Source organism: Carlito syrichta, unplaced genomic scaffold (genome assembly GCF_000164805.1).
Source record: "Carlito syrichta isolate Samal-C Ts95f unplaced genomic scaffold, Tarsius_syrichta-2.0.1 Scaffold311002, whole genome shotgun sequence".
Lineage (NCBI taxonomy): Eukaryota > Metazoa > Chordata > Mammalia > Primates > Tarsiidae > Carlito > Carlito syrichta.
Genome location: NW_007255098.1, coordinates 388,594 through 410,589, shown reverse-complemented (window position 1 = coordinate 410,589; position 21,996 = coordinate 388,594). Strand labels below are relative to the sequence as shown.

General features: G+C 39.1%; 1 protein-coding gene across 1 annotated transcript in view; it reads left to right on the top strand.

Moving 5' to 3' along the window:
* Positions 1 to 21,996, top strand: part of SDK1 (sidekick cell adhesion molecule 1) — a 619,404-nt gene that overhangs the window by 430,078 nt on the left and 167,330 nt on the right. The window contains exon 17 of the mRNA XM_008068469.1: positions 20,055 to 20,170. Coding sequence (XP_008066660.1) covers positions 20,055 to 20,170 — 116 coding nt within the window. The remainder of the gene's footprint in view (positions 1 to 20,054; positions 20,171 to 21,996) is intronic.

Genomic DNA, 21,996 nt, shown 5'->3' with positions numbered 1-21,996 from the left:
GCCAGGGCACCCGTCTCAGTGAATCTGACCGTGCGTGTGTGAAGACGCTGCCTGTCCCATGGCTGGTGGGGGAGCCGGTTGCAGTAGGAGCAGGAGAGAAAATATGCAGTTTTCACAGGCATCAAGAACACACGCAGACCAGGTGCTTGAGAACCAGGGTTGGGTGAGGAAGAGGAGGAGACGCCAGCCCAGCCAAGTCAAGGTGCTGCTGAAGCCAGAATAAGCAGCTGAGCTTTGACCCTTGGCAGCCTTGGCACAGATGGAGATATGTTTTAGAAAGAAAATGGGTTGTTTTGTGAATAGAAATATTCCCCTTCTGTCATCTTGTTCCTAGTTGGCCGCATATTCAGAGGAGGGGGCTAACCAGGGCCCGAAGGCAGACAGCCCACCAGGACCCACTCACCCCGCCCCCACATGCTGCCCCCCTCCCCCAGCCTAAAAGCTGGCCCCAAATGCTTCTCCTCAATGCCTTGCAGATAAAGAGTTGAAAAAATAAGTTCAGAAAGGAACACACAAAACTTTTTAAGTGTTAAAGTTTTTTTTTTTATAAAGGCCATTAAAAAAGGATACTTGAGCTTACTTGTCAAAGATTTGTTATCCTAATAATGTGGTAGAAATGTTTAATGCAGTGAGAACATTCGGGTGTATCAAAACCACAAGAAGCATAACAACACAAGAGCTTAGCCGCAGCCTATAACGACCTGGAATTAACGATAACACCCGGCACACAAAATGTAATATATACATCCATCCGGTGATGTGTAGCCAGTAATTCTTCCAGGTAATAAGCTCACTTCTCCCTTGTTTGGAAGGCATATACATTTAATTCTATGGGATTACCTGCAAAAATAGACACCCATGAATCCCCATTAAGTTCTGGAGAGACACTTCAGTCCCTAGTATTTGAAATCATATACTTTGAGGGCAATGAAAAACAGGGTGTGCAGTTATGGCCAGGACATGAGGATACATACCTCTTGCATGGCATGGACACATTGCTGAAAAGCAGCTGCCCACCAGCCACTCTATTCTTGGCAGAGCTGTGACGAGCTCTCACAAGGAAACAAGGAACAAGGGAATGTGAGCAGAAGTGGTGAGACCCTTTCTAGAGGAAGGTGTTTCAGAAACCAGCTGGAGGAGATTGGAGGCAGCAGGTGGTCCAATCTGTAAGGCTGAATGGTCCCGTATAAAGCTGCCCATCACCCAGGAAAACTGACATTGCACTTGAGGATCATGAAAGATGAAATTGTATTGTGTTAAGACACTGAGATCTCACGGTGTATCTATAACAGGTTGGGAACTTTTGCTTTTATAAATACAACTGGGCATGTTAGAATATTGGACAATGCATTATAATTTCATTCTGTGCTAAGTTCATGATTTCACAGCACTCCCAGTGAGCTCCTTAGTATCTTTAGGTGGGGTTTGCTCAGTTTGAGAAGGCATTCTGAGCAGGATGCAGAAGTCCATCATTTCCTACTCGAGGCCTAGATACTCACTTTCACCCAGGAGGCCCCATGAATTGCCCTCCCAACACCTTATAATATCATTTTATTAATTTTGACGTGCTGCAAATCTCCAAAATATCATATAACTCCATGGTTAGCACAGGTTTCTTTTGATTAACCATTATTTTAAACTCTTTCTCTGTTTATGTAAGATGGAAGAGAAGATGAATTGTAATGATAGACTAGAATTGACTCAGGAGTGATATAAATAAGCTTTACATTGTCTTTGTAATATCATGTAACTTAAATGAAATATCAAAAATAGAAACAACATGTGTCTCTCTTTTCAGCTGCAGTGAGTGATTCAGAAAAAGTACTTGCCTGACATAGTCACAGATTCTGTTAGCAGTGGACATTCCTGATGGAAGAGGTGGAGAAGAGGCTTGTGGGAACACAAGTGGGGCTTTCTGTCAACCAACGAATTAAGCATTGCATAGAATAAAAGTAATAAAGGGAGGAGGAATAATTAAAGGGAATAAGGAAAGGAGGGGACGGATGGTAGGTGAGCAGGGAGGGAGGGGAAATAAGCAGAAAAGGAAATTTAGAGCAGTGGTTCTCAAGGGTGATCTATGAACCAGCAGCTTCAGCATCACCTGGGAACTTGTTAGAACTACAAACTCTCCAGCCTAATCTCAGGCCCACTGGATCAGATTCTCTAACCATTTGTGTTTTCACGAGCCCTCCAGATGATTCTGATGCATGCTCTAATTTGAGAACCTTCTCTAGAGGTCGATGGGTAGAATAATGTAATGCCAAGGAGTAAAAATGATGAGTCCTTGCCAGCTATCACAGGGCAAGAATTGTGCCTACAAAGGATCAGCTGGTCTACCAGAGAAAAGCTACAGTCAGCGTGAACCATGGCACATGTTATGTGAGATCACCATGATCTCAGGTGAACGTAGGAGTAGTGGTACCTCTCAGAAGAAACCTCAGCTGTGTTCTGGAAACTCTGACGGTTGGGCAAGAGGCTGGAGTCTTCAAATTATAACTTTGGAGAAGAAAGGAGATACGGATAATGATTGACTGGCAGCTAAAGAGGACTGAGCTCTTGTTTGCACCAACGTTAACCAATGAAAATACACACATTTGGCAGACTAGAATTTCAGAAAAGTTTCTATCTCCAGCCCTTTGGGAGACAATGAGGCTAGGATGGTCACACTTATTTCAAGCCAAGTGATCTTTTTCTTCTGATTTTGTTCTGGCTCCCTGTCAAGATTAAAGAGAATTTTGTTAGAATAATAGGTTTCTGAAAAGGGGTGGGGTTCATCTCAAAAAGAATAGGAAGAACACATTTAATATAAATCCTGTTGGAGAATGAGGGATCAAGAGGAAATGCCTAGACGGAACTACGCAACACTCAGAGAACAGGACTCCAGGGTCACTTCCTTAAATGAAGGAAGCCAAGAGAAACATGGCCCTAAAATTCTCAGGAAGTAATCACTAGGAGTCACGTTTGGTTAGTTCAGAGTGACTCATATTCTACTAACCTCAGTTCCTTTTGGGGGAACTGAGTTGATAGGTCCAAATACCATATTTACTCTGTAGTTTGGTATTCATTCATTCATTCATTCAATAAGCACCTTGTAGATAAGATGGAGAAATATGGATTGGGTGATAAAATAATTAGATGGACTTCTACCCATAGTGCAAGCAGGGTGAGGTTTGAGCTATGCCCAAGAGTATGATTTACTTGAATGACCACCACTTGATGGTAGACTCCGGTTGCAAAATCCAGCCCTCTTTTGGACTTTTCTTGGACAACACTTCTGTCAGTGACTCAGAAGGAATGGAGATGTAGCATGCCTATCAAATATGCAGGTGTCATAGCTGAGGGAGGAAATTCATCTCATTCTGTCCCAGAACCAGAAATAAAAAATAAATTGCTTTGTTAGATTGGTGGTTGAAGTCAACAAATGAAATGTAAAAGGGATAAGCCAAAATATTAAGATGCAAACAACCAATAATGTAACCACAGGATGGAGAGCCATGACCATATCTTAATCTCTCTCCATGAACGACAAGTTTCCAAATCATGGCAGATCACAATGTCATTCGGTCCTGTGCCAGCTAGACATACATGGAGCATTGAGGCTGGCTCCAGGTGCCAGGCCGTGAGGGGTGTCCTCAGAGGAGGGGAGCCAGAATGGGCAGTGCTCTGTCAGCCCCATCTATGAGCAACAGAGCAGAGAAGGAGGTGTTTGTTTGGCCTGTAGTAGTAGAAGCCAGCTGTATTTTGTGTGTGTGATTTTCAAGTTGTCTCATAGTTATATGTGTACTCAAGGAACGGTTTACCCAGAAGATAAGAGTGGGAGTCAGTGGGCAAAAGCTGCAGAAGGAGAAGCTGTAGTTCAGCATAAGGAAAAATCAGCTGGAGCAAGCTGACTCAAGGAGCAGGATAGTGGTGTCCAAGAAGTTATGCTGCAGCAGCTGAAAGGTCGCCTGCTGGGTGCTGTGAATGGGACTCCTGCCAGGCAGGCTGGTGCACCTCGTGCCTTCAGGGGGCCCCTGCAGCTCCTTCTCCAGCCTGCAAAATTCCACTGGTCATTATCAGCAGGGCTGCTTGGATGCGCATTGGCTCTAATTCTTTACCAAAAAAGTTTTTGTAATTTCACAGAACAAAACCATGAAGTTAAGTTGAGTGTATATCTTCAAGTTTGCCTCCACCCTTGGGCACATGCTCGGGTGTAACGCCCTTCCCGCTGCATTTTCACCTGGAAGTTCCCACTTAAAGATTTGCCTCAGGAACTGTCTTCTCCATAGTGTCTTTTTTAAGGAATTCCATGCTGAATTTCACTGTAGCACGTATTACACTAGACCCTGAGTCCCATAAAGGAGGAACCTTGAACTTAGGGTCACTACATAAACACAAAGGACCAGGTTTGAGTGCAGTAGCCCATTGTACATATGCATGTACACACATATACAAATATGTGTACATATACATGTACATGTATACACACAATACACATGTACACAGACATATCTAAGTATGCACATATGTGTGCATGTATATACACATGCACATATACAGATGCACACACATGCATGCTTGTGCATATGCACACACGTGTACAAGCAGTTACCAAATACAATTGGCTTCTCTATATGCAAATGAAAAACCTAAAGGCAAAATATGCAATATTCCGGCAAATTATAATACTTACAAATTGACCTCATGTCCTTTACAATATTATCAGGTTATAACCTTATATCATAGTATTTTTAGGGAGGAAAGAGAACAAAAGTTTACCAGCTAATTGCAGTCTTGCTCATAATAGGGAACCAAAGAGTTTATCCAAAAAAAGAGTGGACTAAGGGTCTATGTTAATGCATTAGTAATGTATTAGTGTATTAGAGTCTATCTTAATGTATGCATGTATGTGTAAACATTAGAGCAAAAAGACAAACTGTCCTAATTACCAAAGCATATCAAAAAAGAGAGAGAATAATACAGACCACATAGTGAAACACACACACGTACACATATCAATAAACATATATGTAATTATAACATAGGTATTTATAACATATACATGTAGATACACTATGGAAAACTGAGCCCACATTTCTTGATCACATCAATAAATATAATGGATTTCATTAACCTATAAAGATAAAAAGATTTCCAGGTCAGCTTACAAAGCAAAATCTGACACTATGTCATAAATGAGGGATACTTATGATAAAGAGACTTAGAATAAAAAGTGGCAAAAGATACAAAAGCAAGTACAAATAAAAAAGAAAGCATGCTTTTGATACCTGCCCAGTAGAACCTATAATGAAGAAAATTAAAACTGCAGAAAAGAGCATTTTATAATACTAAAACCTATAATTCACAATAAAAAATAACAACCATCATTTATGTACCTAGAAGCATAAGGGAGTTTTCATAAAGCAGAAACTATAGGAGATGCAAAGAAAAAAGAGACATCAGTACAAGGAGACTTTAGCATGACTCTTTCAATCCAAAGCAGATGTAGACAAAACCCAAAATTACTAACAGTGCAGGATACCCAAACAACACAGTACATAAGGTAGAAATTATGAGCATATACCTGGCTCTGAACCCTGGTAATAGAGAAGACACCTTCTTTACAAATATGCAAGGAACATTTATGAAAATTGGCCATGTCCTAGGCCACAAAAAACCTGTTTGGAATTCTTCAATTCCAAGTAATGCAACGAAATACATCAAAGAAGAAAGCTGAAGACTAGTTTCACATTATGGGTATTAATGGAAAAAGGCTAATAAAGGCTAAAATGCTAAAAGTGTATCAAATAAAATCCAACAGCATATTAAAAATAATGGATCATATTCAAGTGGGATTTATTCCAAGAATGCAGAGTTGACATTTGCCAATATTCAACACCCCTCTGTAGTACAAACATATAATAAAATAGAAATTTATTGATATTTACTCAATATTGTAAACTATGTATGTACCTCAAGCCTCCAAATCTGTTTTCTCCATTTGCTGGATCAGGGAATTCTATGGGCACATCTCCATTCTCTTTAATATTGAAATGGGTATGTTAACCAAAGCCATAGACAGGAAATATCTATGCAACAGAGACTTAAGACCTGAAAAGGAGATAATTAAACTATTTTTATTTGTAGATAGTAAGATGTGATATCTGGAAACTACTATGAGCAATAAATAATTTAGCAAGCTAGCAAGTTATAAAACCAACATATATCTGACAACCAACTTCAAGTACACAAATAAAATACAGCTTGAAGTTATAATCAAGAGACGATCCTAATTATAATAGTTGGATAACGTTAGAAAAGAAACTTGAGGGTAAGCTTAATAAGAAATGGGCAACGTATGTAGAAAACTAGAAACACTCCTGAAAGCCATAAAAGTAGATGTAAACAAATGCATAGACATACCGTATTCTTGAACAGGAAGACTAAACCAGACAATGACATTAGTCCTCCCTGGGTTAATTTGGAATTGTCACATATTTTTTCTGGAGTTAGAAAAGTTAACTTAAAGTTTATTCATGAAACCAAATGAGCGAGAATATCCAAGAAAACCCTGAAAGAAAAGTAGAGAGGGGACTAATCCTAGATCTTAAAACATATTATAAAGCTCTATAATTCAAACAGGATAGTACTGGTACTTGAATAGAAGATGCATGGAACAGAACGGAAACCCAGAAAGGGACTCTATTACACATGGAAATTGGGTAAATAATAAATGTGGCATCTTGAATAACAGGATAAAGAATAGACCTTTTTGATAATCATTATTGAAATATGTGGATACCTGTATGGAAAAAAATACAAAATTGGACCTAATCCCTACCCCATATACAGGAATACTTTCCAAGTGGATTAGAGATACCACTATGAAAAATATATACCATACAAGTAATAGAATAAGAGATCAGCGAATTCTCCTATAACCTGGAAGTGGCGAAAACTTGTCTAATATGACTCAAAATCTAAATACAATAAATGAAAAGATTGATAAATTGACTATATACAAGTTTTTAAAAGCTAAAATATTCTGTATGCAAAGAAAATATAATGAGTAAAAGAAATAAGACAAATGGCAAATTGGGGGAAATATTTACAGTTTATATACCAGAAAAATGGCTAATATCTCTATATTAAGAGCTTCTAAAATAAAGAAGAAAAAGACCAACAACTAAAGAAATATGGGCCGGGCTCAATGGCTCAGCCTATAATCCCAGCACTTTGGGAGGCCGAGGTGAGTGGATTCCCTGAGGTTGCAGTTTTAAGACCAGCCCAGGCAACTTGGCGAGAACTTGTCTCTACAATAAATCAAAAATTAGCCAGGCGTGGTAGCTCACACCTATAGTTCCAGCTACTTGGAGTCTCACTCTGGATGACAGAGTGAGACTCCAACTCAAAAAAAAAAAAAAGAAATATGAGGGCAACCCCCTTGGGTCCCCTCCTACTGTGGGAGCTTTTCTGTCCTCTCAATAAATCCTGCTTTCTCACAAAAAAGAAAAAAGAAAAGAAAAGAAATATGAAAAGAGAGTTAGCAGAAGTGCAAATGTCCCTTGATCACATGAGAAAATACCCAGCTTTTCCAACAGTAGAAATATAAGGTGAAGTTATTAGAGATGCTATTTCTTACTGATTTGTTTGGTAAAAATTCAAGTTTGACTATTCTGGGATAAGGCTTGAGGAAGGGAGAGGCACTCGTTCATTGCCACAATGTGATACAGCCCCTAATCAATTCAATCAAAATAATTGAAGAGGTCATTATAGCATGTCCTCATGATGGAGTATTATATAACTATAACAAAGAATACTTCTGTAACTATAGCTATAAGGAATAGAAAGGTATGGAAATAGAAATCAGGCTTCTCTGAATGTACTTGTTTATATAATTGAATTTGAAGCTATGTGAATATATTTTATCTATTCATAAAACTAAATTAATGTTTAAACCTTTGTAAAAAGAATTCTTAAAAATTGAAGGCAGTTTTTTTGAAAAGTGGACAGGACTGTATGCTGAGTTGATGGCATAACCAAATAGAAAGTAACTATTTCAAGTAGCTTTGAAAGGTAGAAATTTGACTGTACATCCTAGTAGGAAATACTCTAAGGGCACACAAAGGTCTTCAACTGTTTTCAGCAGTCACACGGTTGGTGAGAGTGGCAGATTTGTTTCTTTAAGGTAATTGTGTGAGTGTTGTGGAGCTAAACAGATAAGCAGTTATGTAGATGTCATTGAGAATTGAGATTCTCAGCACAGTTGAAAATGTAAATCTGAATTGAAAAATAATGATTTTTATCTTTTAAAAAAGCGTATTTTTTTCTAAAAGTACTAGAAGTAAGAGTCAAGCCAGGAACACTAAGCTACCCAGCACCAGAACAATAAGCAGTCTTCTTGGATAAATGATCTTTCCGAGTCAGAAGCAGGTAATGTGTGAGATGAGCCTGGAACATCTTGTCATTCCAAAGAACAGAGAAGCAGTCAAATATCCATGTGGACTTGTCGAAAGGACTCACATGCCAACTTGAAGAGCCTCCCACTTGATGGGAAACTTGAAAATCAATGATGATAATAACTGCAGTGAACTGAAATGCTTCAAATATGTTTCAATCCATAGATACATAGCAATACTTTTTAAAAAACTTCATTGGTTATCTTTGGAGCACGGCAGGAAAACTGTTAAATACTGAATTTATGTAAATTTTCCAAATCAAAAATCTCTTCAGGATTTTTAGTGAGAAACTTGAGCTTGATTGGTGAACGTGACTTTTTCTATATCTGGTTTTATTCTTGCGAAGGCTTCATTAGAGAATTTTAATGATAACCTCTTCACATATTTGGAAGCTACCATACACAAGAAAGCCTTTACACAAATTGACTATCAAAATTGCCAGATTATTTATTGCCTTTTCTTTCTTGCCACTAACCAGAATTCAGATAATACAGCCTCTTTAAATTAAACTGTAAGGGTTCACTGTTTCTTTAAGCTAACAGTTCTTCCTTTTATTTCTTTGACAAAAACGATGTTGAATGGTTTTTGTGATAGTGCGAATGAATTTGGAATCTGATCAAATGTTGTTAATATCAAGCATTTCAATATAATGGGTATTTCTACAGACCCACGCAGATGTAGCTCTCCCAGTCTTCATAGTTTTTCTTTAGAATTCAAATACCAACTCCTTTAGAATTATTAAATTGATTATATATCACAAGTGAACAGTTTTTAACTCTATAACCTAGTTGAATCTTTGCTTTGAATCCACACATTTTATACATATGTGCAATTATATGCTATGGTCTGAAGTTTGTGCCCCCCACCCAGATTTATATGTTAAAATCCTATCCCCAAGGTAATGGCGTTAACAGGTGGAACCTTTGGGAGGTGATTAGGCAGAGCCCTCATGATTGGAGTTAGTGCCCTATGAAAAAGACCTCTGAGAGCTAGCTAGTCCCTTCTGCCATCTGAGGTTAGTTATGAGAAAGCAGACCCTCACTGACACCGAAACTGCCCTGATCTTGCCCTCAGCTTCCAGGACTGTGAGAAATAAGTATTCGTTGTTTATAAGCTATGCAATCTATGATATTTTTGTTATAGCAGCCCAAACTGACTAAAGAGGTATATTTTCACAAGTTTTTGCAGTTATCAGTTGCATTCACTCAGGTGCTAAAACATGTCATTTAAGAAGCCATGTTTTTATGCCTATAACCTATCCTTCAAAAAACTTTAGTTAGACCCCTCCACCAAAAATAACAGCAGTGATAATAATAATGCTTTGTTTACAGATTCTTGCAAAACTCTATTTTTGGTCGGCCAACACACTTCAGTTTGAAATTGAAGTAGGAAATTTAAAAGTTTCCATTGTTGAATAACATTGTTAGAAGAGGCGTGCATGGATAACATGTCAGATGACCAGAGGCAAACCTAGTCCAAAAGATCATTAAGTCAAATGTTTCCACTGCATATGTGAGTACTGATGTTAGTAACTGCAGTTGGTGTGTCGCATGAGTTTGAGTCTCTCAACAGAAATTCTTTTGTCAAGGATGGTATTCTGAGTTCATATTTTTCACAAAGCAAAAAGCAGGTAGGACTATAGTGTCTGGGATTTTATTAGATTTGCCCTTCTGATAACATTATTTCATAAGGAATGCAGAACTACAGGCCACCTTTTAAGTAGAGACCTTCTCTGAGTACAACAAATGACTTTCTTGATTCCCAGGCTTTTCAGATCGACTTTTGCTATAAGTTCTTTATGCCTTTCTGTCAGTGTCCAGAACTTACTAATTTTTTCTCTAATATCTTATTCATTACAAAGTGTCCATGTAGCTTTGACCCTTTTGTCCTCAGTTGCTTGCCTGGTGTGTGATGGATACTATGGTTCCTCCCATAGAGGTTGGTTCTTCAGGGTGACACACTCATCTCCCGTGCTGGCCCATGGGCTGCCAGGCTCACAGCTGTGATTGCCACTAGGAGCTGCCTAACCATGGTGATATCCTTTCCATGAGTCAACGTGTGTCTAACAGCTGGCTGCTGTGGCCATAAAAAAGCCCAGTTCCTTTGCCTCTGTTGAGGACAACTTGAGACATGTCTAATCCAGAGGTCCCCATAGGATCAGCTGGGGCTTTGATTGCTGCTACACTGTGGGATGACACCCCTGCCCTGCAGTCCTGGTCTCCCTAGTTCCCTGCAGGTGTCTACACTGAGGCCATAAAGCTTAAACTCAAAAACTGTACTTGGTGTGGAGCATGAGTTTGAGTGTCTCAAAAGAAATTCTTTTGTCAAAGGTGATATTCTAACTCCATACCTTTTGGGTCTAGAGTCAGTGTCTAGGGCAAACAATAGAAGACAAGTATTTTTTGGCACTGTGATTAATGTTCTAAACATCTATTTTGAGGGATTCAAACTCATGCTATATACCAAGTGCCATTACTAACATCAGCACTTATCAATCTGCAATGGAACCTTGTTTGAGTTAATCTTCTAGACTAGGTTTATCTCTGGGTCATTTGACATGTCATCAATGCATCTCCTAGCAGTATTATTTAAAAGTGTTACCTTTCCTATTTCCTATGCTTCACTGGTCCCAAACATGTTGCTGACAGTTTCTGTGAGGCCTGGCAAAATGAATGATTCTGCAATTGCAGGAGGAATTTTGGTTTTAGCTATTAAATGCAGAACATTGTAACTAACTTCTTGTACTCAGTCTGATACAGTTGTAGTCAAACTCATAAATACCCAGGTTTCTCATTGTGGACCTGCAGACAGTTTTACTGGTTCCAGTCTTTTTCTTTGTAAGAGTGATGCTTTGGGGAAGGGTGCTGGCATGATTTATTTGCCTGGCATCATTGTTTCATCTGAGTCCTTTTTTATGAAAAACAACATTGAGGATGAAGAAGAGAGAATTTTTGGAAAATGCAAATCTGAATTGAAATCATCCTCGTTCTGAGTTGAAAATTTTTTTACTACTTTGACTTGGTAGTCAAAGGTACTACTTTGACTTCCCTTTAGCAATAAAGTTGTTCATTATAGTGGAAAAATATATCTCTATAATTATCTGATAGCATTAATAATACATAAATAATTTTAGTTAATTTTCATTTAATAGTTGTAATTAATTTTAATTAATGTTTAATTGAATAATTTTAATAAATATATATTTACATTTAGAGTTTATCAAATGGTGACACCTTAATGGTGTTAAAAATCAACTTTAAGAAATTTTTTTGTGTACTGCACTCCAGCCTAGGTGACAAGAGTGAGACTCCAACTAAAAAAATAAAATAAAATTTTTTTTGCTGCACACGTCTTTAAGAATGTTTCCAAGCCGGGCTCAGTGGCTCAGCCTATAATCCCGCGCATTTGGGAGGCCGAGGTGAGTGGATTGCCTGAGCCCGCGGGTTCAAGACCCGCCTGGGCAACTTGGCGAGACCTCATCTCTACAATAAATCAAAAATTAGCCGGGCGTGGTAGCGCCCGCCTGTAGTTTCAGCTACTTGGAAGGCTGAGGTGGAAGGATTGCCGGAGCCCAGCAGGCGAGGCTGTGGTGGCCAGGAGCGGCCACTGCACTCCAGTCTGGGCAACAGAGTGAGACTCCAACTCAAAAAAAATAAAAATAAAAAGAATGTTTCCAACTAAATCAGGTTGAAAAATCAAAAATTGAAACCTGTAGCAAAATAGGCAATGTTGACACATTCCTTTTTACTTAGTTGGAGACTTAAAATTCTGAAAAATTTATTGATATAAATATTGTCATCTTTGACCCGAAATAGTTTGAAATTTCAATTATTTGAAGCTGTGAGACCTTACAGTTATCTTTACTGAGTTGATTTAATTTTGTAACTTATTTTATAACATTTTAAAAAATTTCTAAAAACAACAATTCAATTTGAAATTCATAAAATATCGGATCTTGCTGAATTTACACCATACTAGTCAGAAGGGATTGGAAGAAGGGAGAAAATTTTTAAATCATTCTCATTTTAGTAGGGAATATCTAATACCAGACAATAATTATAAATGTAGTCGTACATACATGGGACTAGATGAAAATACTAGCAAATTAATTTTTTAAATACCCCCCATGCTGAGCAAACAGTTGCAAGTTGTTCATTGACAATTAACAACTTGCAACTGGAGTAAAACTCAGCTTGGTAAGAGAGCCTGAGTGTATCAGGAAAGTGCTGTGGCTTAGACTCTCTGAGGCCTCTCTGTAGCAAAGGCTATAAAGATAGTTACCAGGTTCAGAAAGTTTACGGAATGAGCCACATGCATAGTTTTGTTTTACTTTCTTTTTTACAGCAGTTTTATATTCATAGCAAAATGGTGTAGAAAGTAAGGAGTGTTCCCATATATCCTCAGCCCCTGCACTTGCACAGCTGCCCCTACTGTCTGCATCCCCCACCAGATCAACGAACCTACACTGACACATCATCCTCCCAAATCCACAGTTTACATTAAAATTCACTCTTAGCGTTGTATGTTATAAGGGCTTTGACAAATGAATAAAGACACGTATCCACCATTAAAATATCATACAGAACAGTTTTGAAAACTCTGACCTTTTTCTTTACCTTGCCAGTTTTCTAACTAAGGGGCCTGGGGAGACTTTTTTTTAAATTAACCCTATACAATGTTTATTTTCCATCCCGTCTCTGCCCTAACATCACATAACAGATAAAGAAGGGAAATCAGAATATTGTTTGACCCTGTAAAACTGTCTCTTAGGGACTCCCAGCACTTTTTAAGACACTTGCCTATTCTCTCCGAGGTCGGCCACCGTGAGGCTGTGTCTACATATCAAGACGCTTGACTTCCTCATCATCCCTCAAGCTGCCCGTTTTCTTTACTGCGTTCAAAATCCCTTAGCTAAATCTTGCTACTAATTGCCAATCAAGAAATCTTTGACTCTACCTATAACCTGTAGGCCTCCACTTGGAGACTTTCTTCCTCCCCAAGCTAAACCCATTTAAACCTCACATGTGCTGATTTATGGTTTCTTGTAACTTCTGTCTTCTTAAAATGTATCAAACTAAGCTACAATTCAAACACAGCAGGAACAGGTTCACAGGACCACCTGGGGTTGACTGCCACGGACCTAAGGACACTCACATTTTGCTCAGAATAAACCATATTAAATATTTTACAGAATTTGGCATCCTTTGTCAGCAATTTCCTTCCCTAAAAATTCCCTGTGCTCTGCCAACTTACCCCAGGCCTTGGCAGTCACTAATCTTTTTATTTGGCCTTTTCCAGAATGTCATATATGGTTGGAATCACACAATATGTAGCCTTTCAAATTGGCTTCTTTCACTTAGTAATATGCAGTGCTCATGTATACTTTTTAAATGATTTTTTAGCAGTTGTAAAATTTTGATTGTCTGTAAACAATGGTTTATGGACATGAAAACTGACAGACATGATCAGTATCTCCTGGTCCTACCACCTTCTTGCCCACCCACCCCCCAGAAATTCCATCTCCTTGTGAGAGAAACAGCTACTGTTTTATCCGGGTTGCAGACATTTCTATAACAATAAAATCCCTAGTGCCTAAAACTACTCTTCTGGTTTTTCCTTTCACATGCTGTTATTGTTAGGAGTGGGTGAGTGCTGGTTGCTTCATGACAGAGCTTCTTGTCATTGGCTGTGACAATTGAGGCAGTGTTGGGTGCATTTAGACTATTTCAAATTTAAGACTGAGGACTTATTTGGGTATATGGCAAGGGGGGGGAATTATCTAGTGAAAAGACTTTTTTGAGCAACGAAAACCAGAAAAGAGCATAACACCTGTCACTTTACCAGGCTGCTTCAAGGTCTGCCTCAGGGGCATGGAAAGAACCTAAATGCTAATTATCTGGGGAGGAAATGTCCCTTGAGGTCTTAGTCTGAGCAGGAAGCCACAGCTTCAGGCTGAAACCCAAGTCTGTGAATGTCTCAGCCTTCACTTTCTACAGGGTAGTTGGACTAAGTAATCCCTTGTCTTATTCTTCAGAAGGGGTAGGGTTACATAACCCTCAATAATTAAGACCTTTCCAGCCATAACTACTCTTTTATTTTAAACACTGTCAAGAAGGATTTACTCTTTTTCTCGCTTGAGGGAATTTTCAATTCCATTGTCCACAAATTTCTGAGTCACTTGTGATGGCAATAATTAGGAAAAACAGAAATGGAGGATCTGGGAATAGAAGTAGGCTGGGTGATTTTTTGAATTAAGCCCAAGGTGGTGAGGGAAAGGAATCTGAGACTTTAGAAGCTTCCTCTTCCTGTGGCTTTGGGGATGGAGAGTGTGTGTGCCTCAGGCTCCGACTCTGACTCTGACCAGAATAGAGTGAATATCTTAGCTGGAGATTTTGCTTAGCCCACATAATGAGAGGAGAGGGAGAACTGCCTTCTTAACTGGGACAAACAGGAAGACATTCCTTGTTTTGTTTCTCTGAGACCATGGAGGGTCCCTGAGAGGCATGGACTTCAGGATGAAGGACCGGAACTTGACGTGATGATTATGATGCAGCAAAGCAGAGATATGGATGTTCTCTTGCAACTGTAGGGCATGATTACTTATATAATTTATGCAAATGTGTTTTCTAGTATATGATCCGTGTAGTCTTATTTTAGAGAATTTAATAATATTTGATAAAAAGTATGATGGAATTCCAGAGTCAGTAATTGGGGCTCATGAAGCCTCAGAGCTAAGCTTGCAAAGAATGAGATGCATTCATCAATCCCAGAGATTAATGGGTTCTAAGAGAAAAAGTCAAAACATTTTTAGTCTTTTCCTGGTAACATCTGATGTTTATTCTTCCCTTTCCCTTTCTTCCCTTTTCTCCTTCTCTTTTCTTTTCTTTTCTTTTTCTTCCTTCCTTCCTTCCTTCCTTCCTTCCTTCCTTCCTTCCTTCCTTTCTTTCTTTCTTTCTCCCTTTCTTTCTTTCAGCAGAGACTGTTTGGTTATCTATTGCTACATAACAGTACTTACAGTTTAAAGCAATTATTAAATGTCTTGATTGTATGGGTCAGGAATTTTAGCAGAGTTTGGATATGTGGCTCCTTGTGCCTGGTAGTTTCTCTCATTTTGTTGAGAGAAGGCGTTCTTCATGCCATGTTGGTGCCTTGGCTGGAAAGATGGGAAGGCTGGTCTCCCTGGGCTATCCACTGGGGCACTTGTACCTGACCTCCCTGTCATGGCAGACTCAGGATCCTCAGACCTCTTATATGGCCTCTCAGTGTTCCCAGCAAGGAGAGAAACTGCTGGTTTATTAAGGCCTGGGTCATATTCTATTGGTCGGAGCAGTCACAGAGCAGCCTACATGTAAAGGGCTCGATGGGAAAAGCATCAAGGAATTTGCAGCATGTTTTGACATGAGATTTATTGTGGTGTAATTTACATACAATAAAATTCAGCTTTTTAAGTTCTGACAAATATTTTCAGTCTACATTCTCTATCACGATTGAGATATGGACTATTTCACCCCCCTCCCTTCCCCCAGATTCCCTTGTGCTGTCCTTTTGTATTCAACCCACTACCTCAACCCTTGGCAACCACTGATGTGTTACCTTTTGCAGAATGTAATATAGATGGAATAATCTTGTATTGTAGTCTTTTGAATGTAGTTCCTTTCCTTGGGATCACGCATATAAGATCTGTCTATATTGTTAGTGTGTATAGATATTTTATTCCCTTTTGTTGCTGAGTGGTATTCCATTCCATAGATGTACCATAGTTTGTTTCCCATTCACCATTTGAAGAACATTTGGGATGTTTACAGTTTGGAACAACTATTAAGGCTGCTATAAACATTGCATACTCATTTTTATGTGAGCTTAAGATTTCATTTCTTTTGCACAGTTAGCTAGGAGGAGGATTGCTGGGTTGCATGACTAGTGCATATTTAACGTAAGAAACTACTAAGTTGCTGTACCATTAGCATTCCCATGTAAAAGTATGAGAACTTCAGTTGCTTTGCATCTCCACTAACGTTTGGTTGTCATTGCTTTTGCTTTGTTTTACTTTAACCCTTTTAATAGGGGTATATTGGCATCGCATCACAATTAATTTCCCTGATGACCAGTGAGGTTCTTTCCCCATTCTTGTTTCGTGTGTGTGTGTGTGTGTGTGTGTGTGTGTGTGTGTGTGTGTGTGTGTAACTATTTGATTATTTTTGCCCACATTTTGAATTTTTTTAAATTGCTAAATTTTAAAAGTAACTTATACATTCTGAATGCATTTTTATTGGATATATGTCTGGTACATATTGTCTCCCATTTTGTAGCCTGTCTTTTCATTTTCTTAACAGTTGTCTATCATAGAGCAGAAGTTTTCTCTGATAAAGTCAGATTTATTTAATTTAATTTTTTTCGTTTGGGGATTGTATTCTTAGTGTCTTAGTGAGAATTTTTTTTGCATAACTCAATGCCACAACCGTTTTTTCCTAGAGGTATTATAATTATAGGTTTACATTTAAGCCTATGATTCATTTTGAGGTACTTTTTTGTATATGGTGTGAGGTATAGATTCAGACTTTATTTTACTTTTTTTGAAGAAGAATGTCAAATATTTCCAGCACCATTTGTTAAAAAGATTACCTCTTCTTTGTATCTTATTGAAAACCAATGATATATGTGTGAGTCACTCCTGGACTCTTTATTCTGTGTTATTGATCAATGTGTCTATCCTTCCTCCAGTATCACCCGGTTTTAATTACTTAGATTTGTAGTTAGTCTTGAAATCATGTAGTGAAGTTGTTTTTTTTTTCAAAATTGTTTAGCTTTTACTACTTTACTGATTACTTTTCTAATTACTTTGATTTTTAATATAAATTTTAAAATCACTTTTTCAATTTATAAACAATATCTACCAGCAACTTTTGTTGGGATGCATTCACTATATAGAGCACTTTGGGGAGAATTGACCTCTTTACTGTTGTCTTCCAATCCATTAATGTGATATGACTCCCCATTGACTTAGGTATTTGGTTTCTTTCATTAGTGCTTGTAGCTTTCAGCATACAGATTTTGCACATAGTTTGTTAAGTTTACATCTCTTTTGTGCTTTCATTGCTTAAATAAGATGTTAGTTGCAAATATTTTGTAGATACTCTTTATTGAGATTAGAACAGTTACTTTAAATTCCTATTTTGCTGAGAGAGTTTTTTTTACTGTTGTTTCTTTTTTTTTTTTTTTTTTGAGTTGGAGTCTCACTCTGTTGCCCAGACTGGAGTGCAGTGGCCACTCCCGACCACCGCAGCCTCGACCTGCTGGGCTTCGGCGATCCTTCCGCCTCAGCCTTCCGAGTAGCTGGAATTACAGGCATGCACTACCATGCCCGGCTGATTTTTAATTTATTGTAGAGATAAGGTCTCACCAAGTTGCCTGGGCAGATCTCGAACCCACGGGCTCAGGCAATCCATTCACCTCAGCCTCCCAAAGCGCGGGATTACAGGTTGAGTCACCGAGCCCGGCTTACTGTAGTTTCTAAATCATGCTTGGATGTTAAATTTTGTCAAATGCTTTTTTAAAATGTATAAAGACGATCATTTTTTTTCTTTATTTTATTGACATGGGGAATTGCCTTGATTGATATTCAAATCTTGCATTTATAAAATAAACCTATCTCAATCAGGATAGATTATTATTTTTTATATAATGTTGAATTTTATTTGTTGAGGATTTTTTGAACTTGTGTTCATGGTGAATATTGGTCTGTAGTTTTTGCTTTTAGTATCTTTTCCTGATTTTGGTAGCAGGGCAATGCTTTAGAATTGGTTTTATTTATTCCTCAAATGCTTGGTGGATTTCACCAGTGAAATACTTGAAATTCTCATCTTTGTTCCTCTGTGGTAATGAATTCTTTTTGTATATCTGCAGCTTCCAAAGATCCAATACTCTCTTGCAGCCCACACTCAGCTTTTAGGCATTCTTTGAGAACTTTAGCTGAATTTTCTTCACTCAGTTGCATGGTATCCATCATCTCTTCCCCTCATGCTCTGTGACAGGTGAACTGGATCCATACTCCAACTCTTGGACAGGCCTAACTTTCCTTGTATTTCAGACCACTTGGCTACCACGCAGCTCTCTTAGGAGCGCAAGAAAAGTTAAAATTTTGTAATTTTTTCGGCTTTTTCTTGTTGTTAGGTGAATGTGATATTCTTTTCACCTTTCTGCATCCTATACATCAATTCCTGTGTCCATGTTTAATCCACACACTTTTCAGGGTACTGTAGGGGAAGTAGGGCAGTTTCCTTGCATCACAGCCATGGTCAGCAGCAAATGAGAAAAGAGAGCATGACTTGGAAGAGCAGACATGAGGGGGTTGATGAGGTTTAAAATTTGTTTCATCTCTAGCTGATGAGATCTGAGGGAGAGAGTCATGAAATGTTGTGATTTTTAACAGGCCATGTCTGACCCCATGTGTTCTGTGCCGAGATATCTTTGTTTTTGTTCCTCTACCATCAGCCGAAGGATCTTTTGGGCTTTTGTGTCTCACCTTTGAAACAAGCTCCTAAAGAGTCAGGACCTTCCTTTCTATTCTGTGAAGGTTTGCTGATACAGCCAGTGGCCTAGTCCCCTCTTTGTAGGCTACTGGGGTTCTCATCCTTGAGCTAGCCCCATCCACTGCCTTTTCCAGAAAGCTTTCAACTCCCCATTGCCTATCATATACATTACCCACCATGGTTCCGGGCATATTAAGCCATCTCAGAGTGACCTGTCCACCTCCTGCACCCCTCTTCACCCTACACTCCATGGCTAATTATGTTTCCCATGTCCGCTCCCCTCTCCAGGTTTGTTCAATAACATGGTGCCTTTGCCCACTGTTTTCCCAGCTGAGCGTGTCCTTTCCAAGGGCTTTCCCCCTTCTCAGGTCTACCCTTTCTCCCAGACACAGTCCAGAGAAGGGATTCTACCCTTTCCAGGACAGAGGTAGTTGTCCTACCCTGTGTGTTTACTCCTCTATAGTAACATGAGCATCCCCCCTGGAATGTGCATTCCTTGAAGGCAAGTGATTTGGCAGGCACATAGCTGGGTCCAGTTGCTGTTCAGTAAAAGAAGGAAGTGAACAGTGGAAAATCCACACATTGTCGCTCCTATTGACAAAGAGAAATTTAGCTTCAAAATGGATAAACAGCAATGCATATGGGAAGGGGTGATAGTTCTTTTGTTTGTTTTCAGTTTAAGGAATAATTTAGCTTGAAATGTAGTAGTATACACGGGAGAGATTTCTAGATGAAGCTTTGCCTTGATCTCAAATTTTGGGTAATTGAAAAATAAATCAGAGAAAGCTTTTGCTTGCTATCCATCTTGGATCCTTGGGAAAGGCTCATCTGTGGAAAGTGAAGATGGCCTAGTCCACTTTTCTGCCTATGCCTTAAAGAATCCTGCACCAGAAAATGAGAAATAGCCCAATTCTCTTTCTTTGTAGTGCCACTATTAGCTTCCAAAAACATTCATCACACTTCCCTGTTCTCGGTGCTGTAATTGCCTGTGAATCGTGAGTGGCAGCTAAGGGTTTCTTTCTCATCTCTCCTCCCGACGTGCCTCCTACCATTTGTTTTGCTGTCTTCAATGACTGCCCTGGACCAGTACCTACTGCACCCCCACAGAACGTGCAGACAGAAGCGGTGAACTCCACAACTGTCCAGTTCCTGTGGAACCCTCCACCTCAGCAGTTTATCAACGGCATCAACCAGGGATACAAGGTACTTGGCCTTGATTTAGAGTCTCTGAAGGGCTGTCTGTAACAACCTTGTGATGTGGCTGGAGGCTGCCCCCTACCATTTCATCAAGAAACCAGTGCATCAAGATGCAGAGCATCTCAACCTTGGTAGGATCACCATGTATCCAAGGTCTCATCATTAGCTAAACTGGTTCAAAAACTCAAATTATTAGTTATGAAGAGAACTGTTCACACATAAGAGAGCAATTTTTTATGAGAAAGGCCATTCTTTTTTTTTTTTTTGAGTTGGAGTCTTACTCCGTCACCCAGACTGGACTGCAGTGGCATGCTTCTGGCCACCGCATCCTCGACCCGCTGGGCTCCGGCGATCCTTCCGCCTCAGCCTTCCAAGTAGCCGGAACTACAGGTGCGTGCTACAATGCCCGGCTCAAGGACCATTCATTATTAAATGGCCAGTGGGAGATCTGCCTGGTGACTGGAATGGAATCAGCATTTGCGCACACTACTTCTTCCTGGAAGAGAGTTTTCTTGGAAGAATACATACCTAGACCAAAGGGGCCTAGATGTGCTTGAGCAAGATTTCTATCATGTAAGATATGTATTCCTCCCCCACACCCTTACTACTTGAGGGAGGATTCTATTTTAAGAATCAAGGCCAGTTGATTCAGGCTCCCAAGATTGAGTTAGAGACACAGACACATTTCCGCCATCCAACTTCTTCTGTCCTTAGCTACCAGAATATGTTACCTTCTTAGATGTGCTTGGATACAATATCCACAAGTATAGCTTATCTTACCCTTACCTGGTAGGATGTGGGAACACACTTTAATTTCACCTATAACATATTCACTAAGCTTTAATAGCAGGCAGACTTAGGGATGATCTTTATAGAGAAGGGAGTCCATCTAATTTCCTTGAATACTTAATAATTTCAGATTCAGAGAATGTTATTTCCTCAGACACATAATTCATGTTTTTTTCTCCTATCGGATTCAACTTACTGAAACCCTTGTTTGTCTGCCGGAAAGGCAGGTACAGTTAAAAATCTGCCCTGCCTTTGTTTTTCCTCAGAGGTATCTATAGTCAGAAGCTTTTTAAAAAGAATATCATATTGATCAACCAAGATGATATTGCCTTCTTGACTCTCCTGTCAAGTCTTATTGGCGAGGCTGCAGTGTTCATTTGATAGCTTCGCTGTCAGTTTGATATACATAAATATGGTTTGTGTCCTGCAGCATGTCAACTTTCAGACCTAATTCATCCTAGAAATGTTTGGTGTCAAAAGAATTAAAACTAAAACATTAAGACAACTTTCCTTGGAAAGTATATATATACTTTATTTTGTTAACATTGTAACCCATCTCCTAAAATCCTTTTCAGGAAACTCGTATAATATAAACTATTAAGATGGTTCTATTGGATAATGGGTTTCTTTTCGGAGGCAGAGTAGGTGCCTACCTGGAAAAATATTTATGCTTGTTTCATTGTACTGTTTCTGAATTAACAGATAGTGTCATCTTTACTCTTTGCTGTTAAAACATATATATGTTCTGTAATGTGCTTAAGTGAAAAGAAAGTGAAGTTTTGAGGGTGGCTGTTATTCCAGTATGAGTTAACACCTATATTTCATTTATATATACATGTATAAAATGTATATTGCCGGGCTCGGTGGCTCAGCCTGTAATCCCACGCCTTTGGGAGGCTGAGGTGAGTGGATGGCCTGAGCCCCGCGGGTTCGAGACCCGCCTGGACAGCAAGACCTCATCTCTACAATAAATCAAAAATCAGCCGGGCGTGGTAGCGCACGCCTGTAATTCCGGCTACTCGGAAGGCTGAGGCGGAGGATCG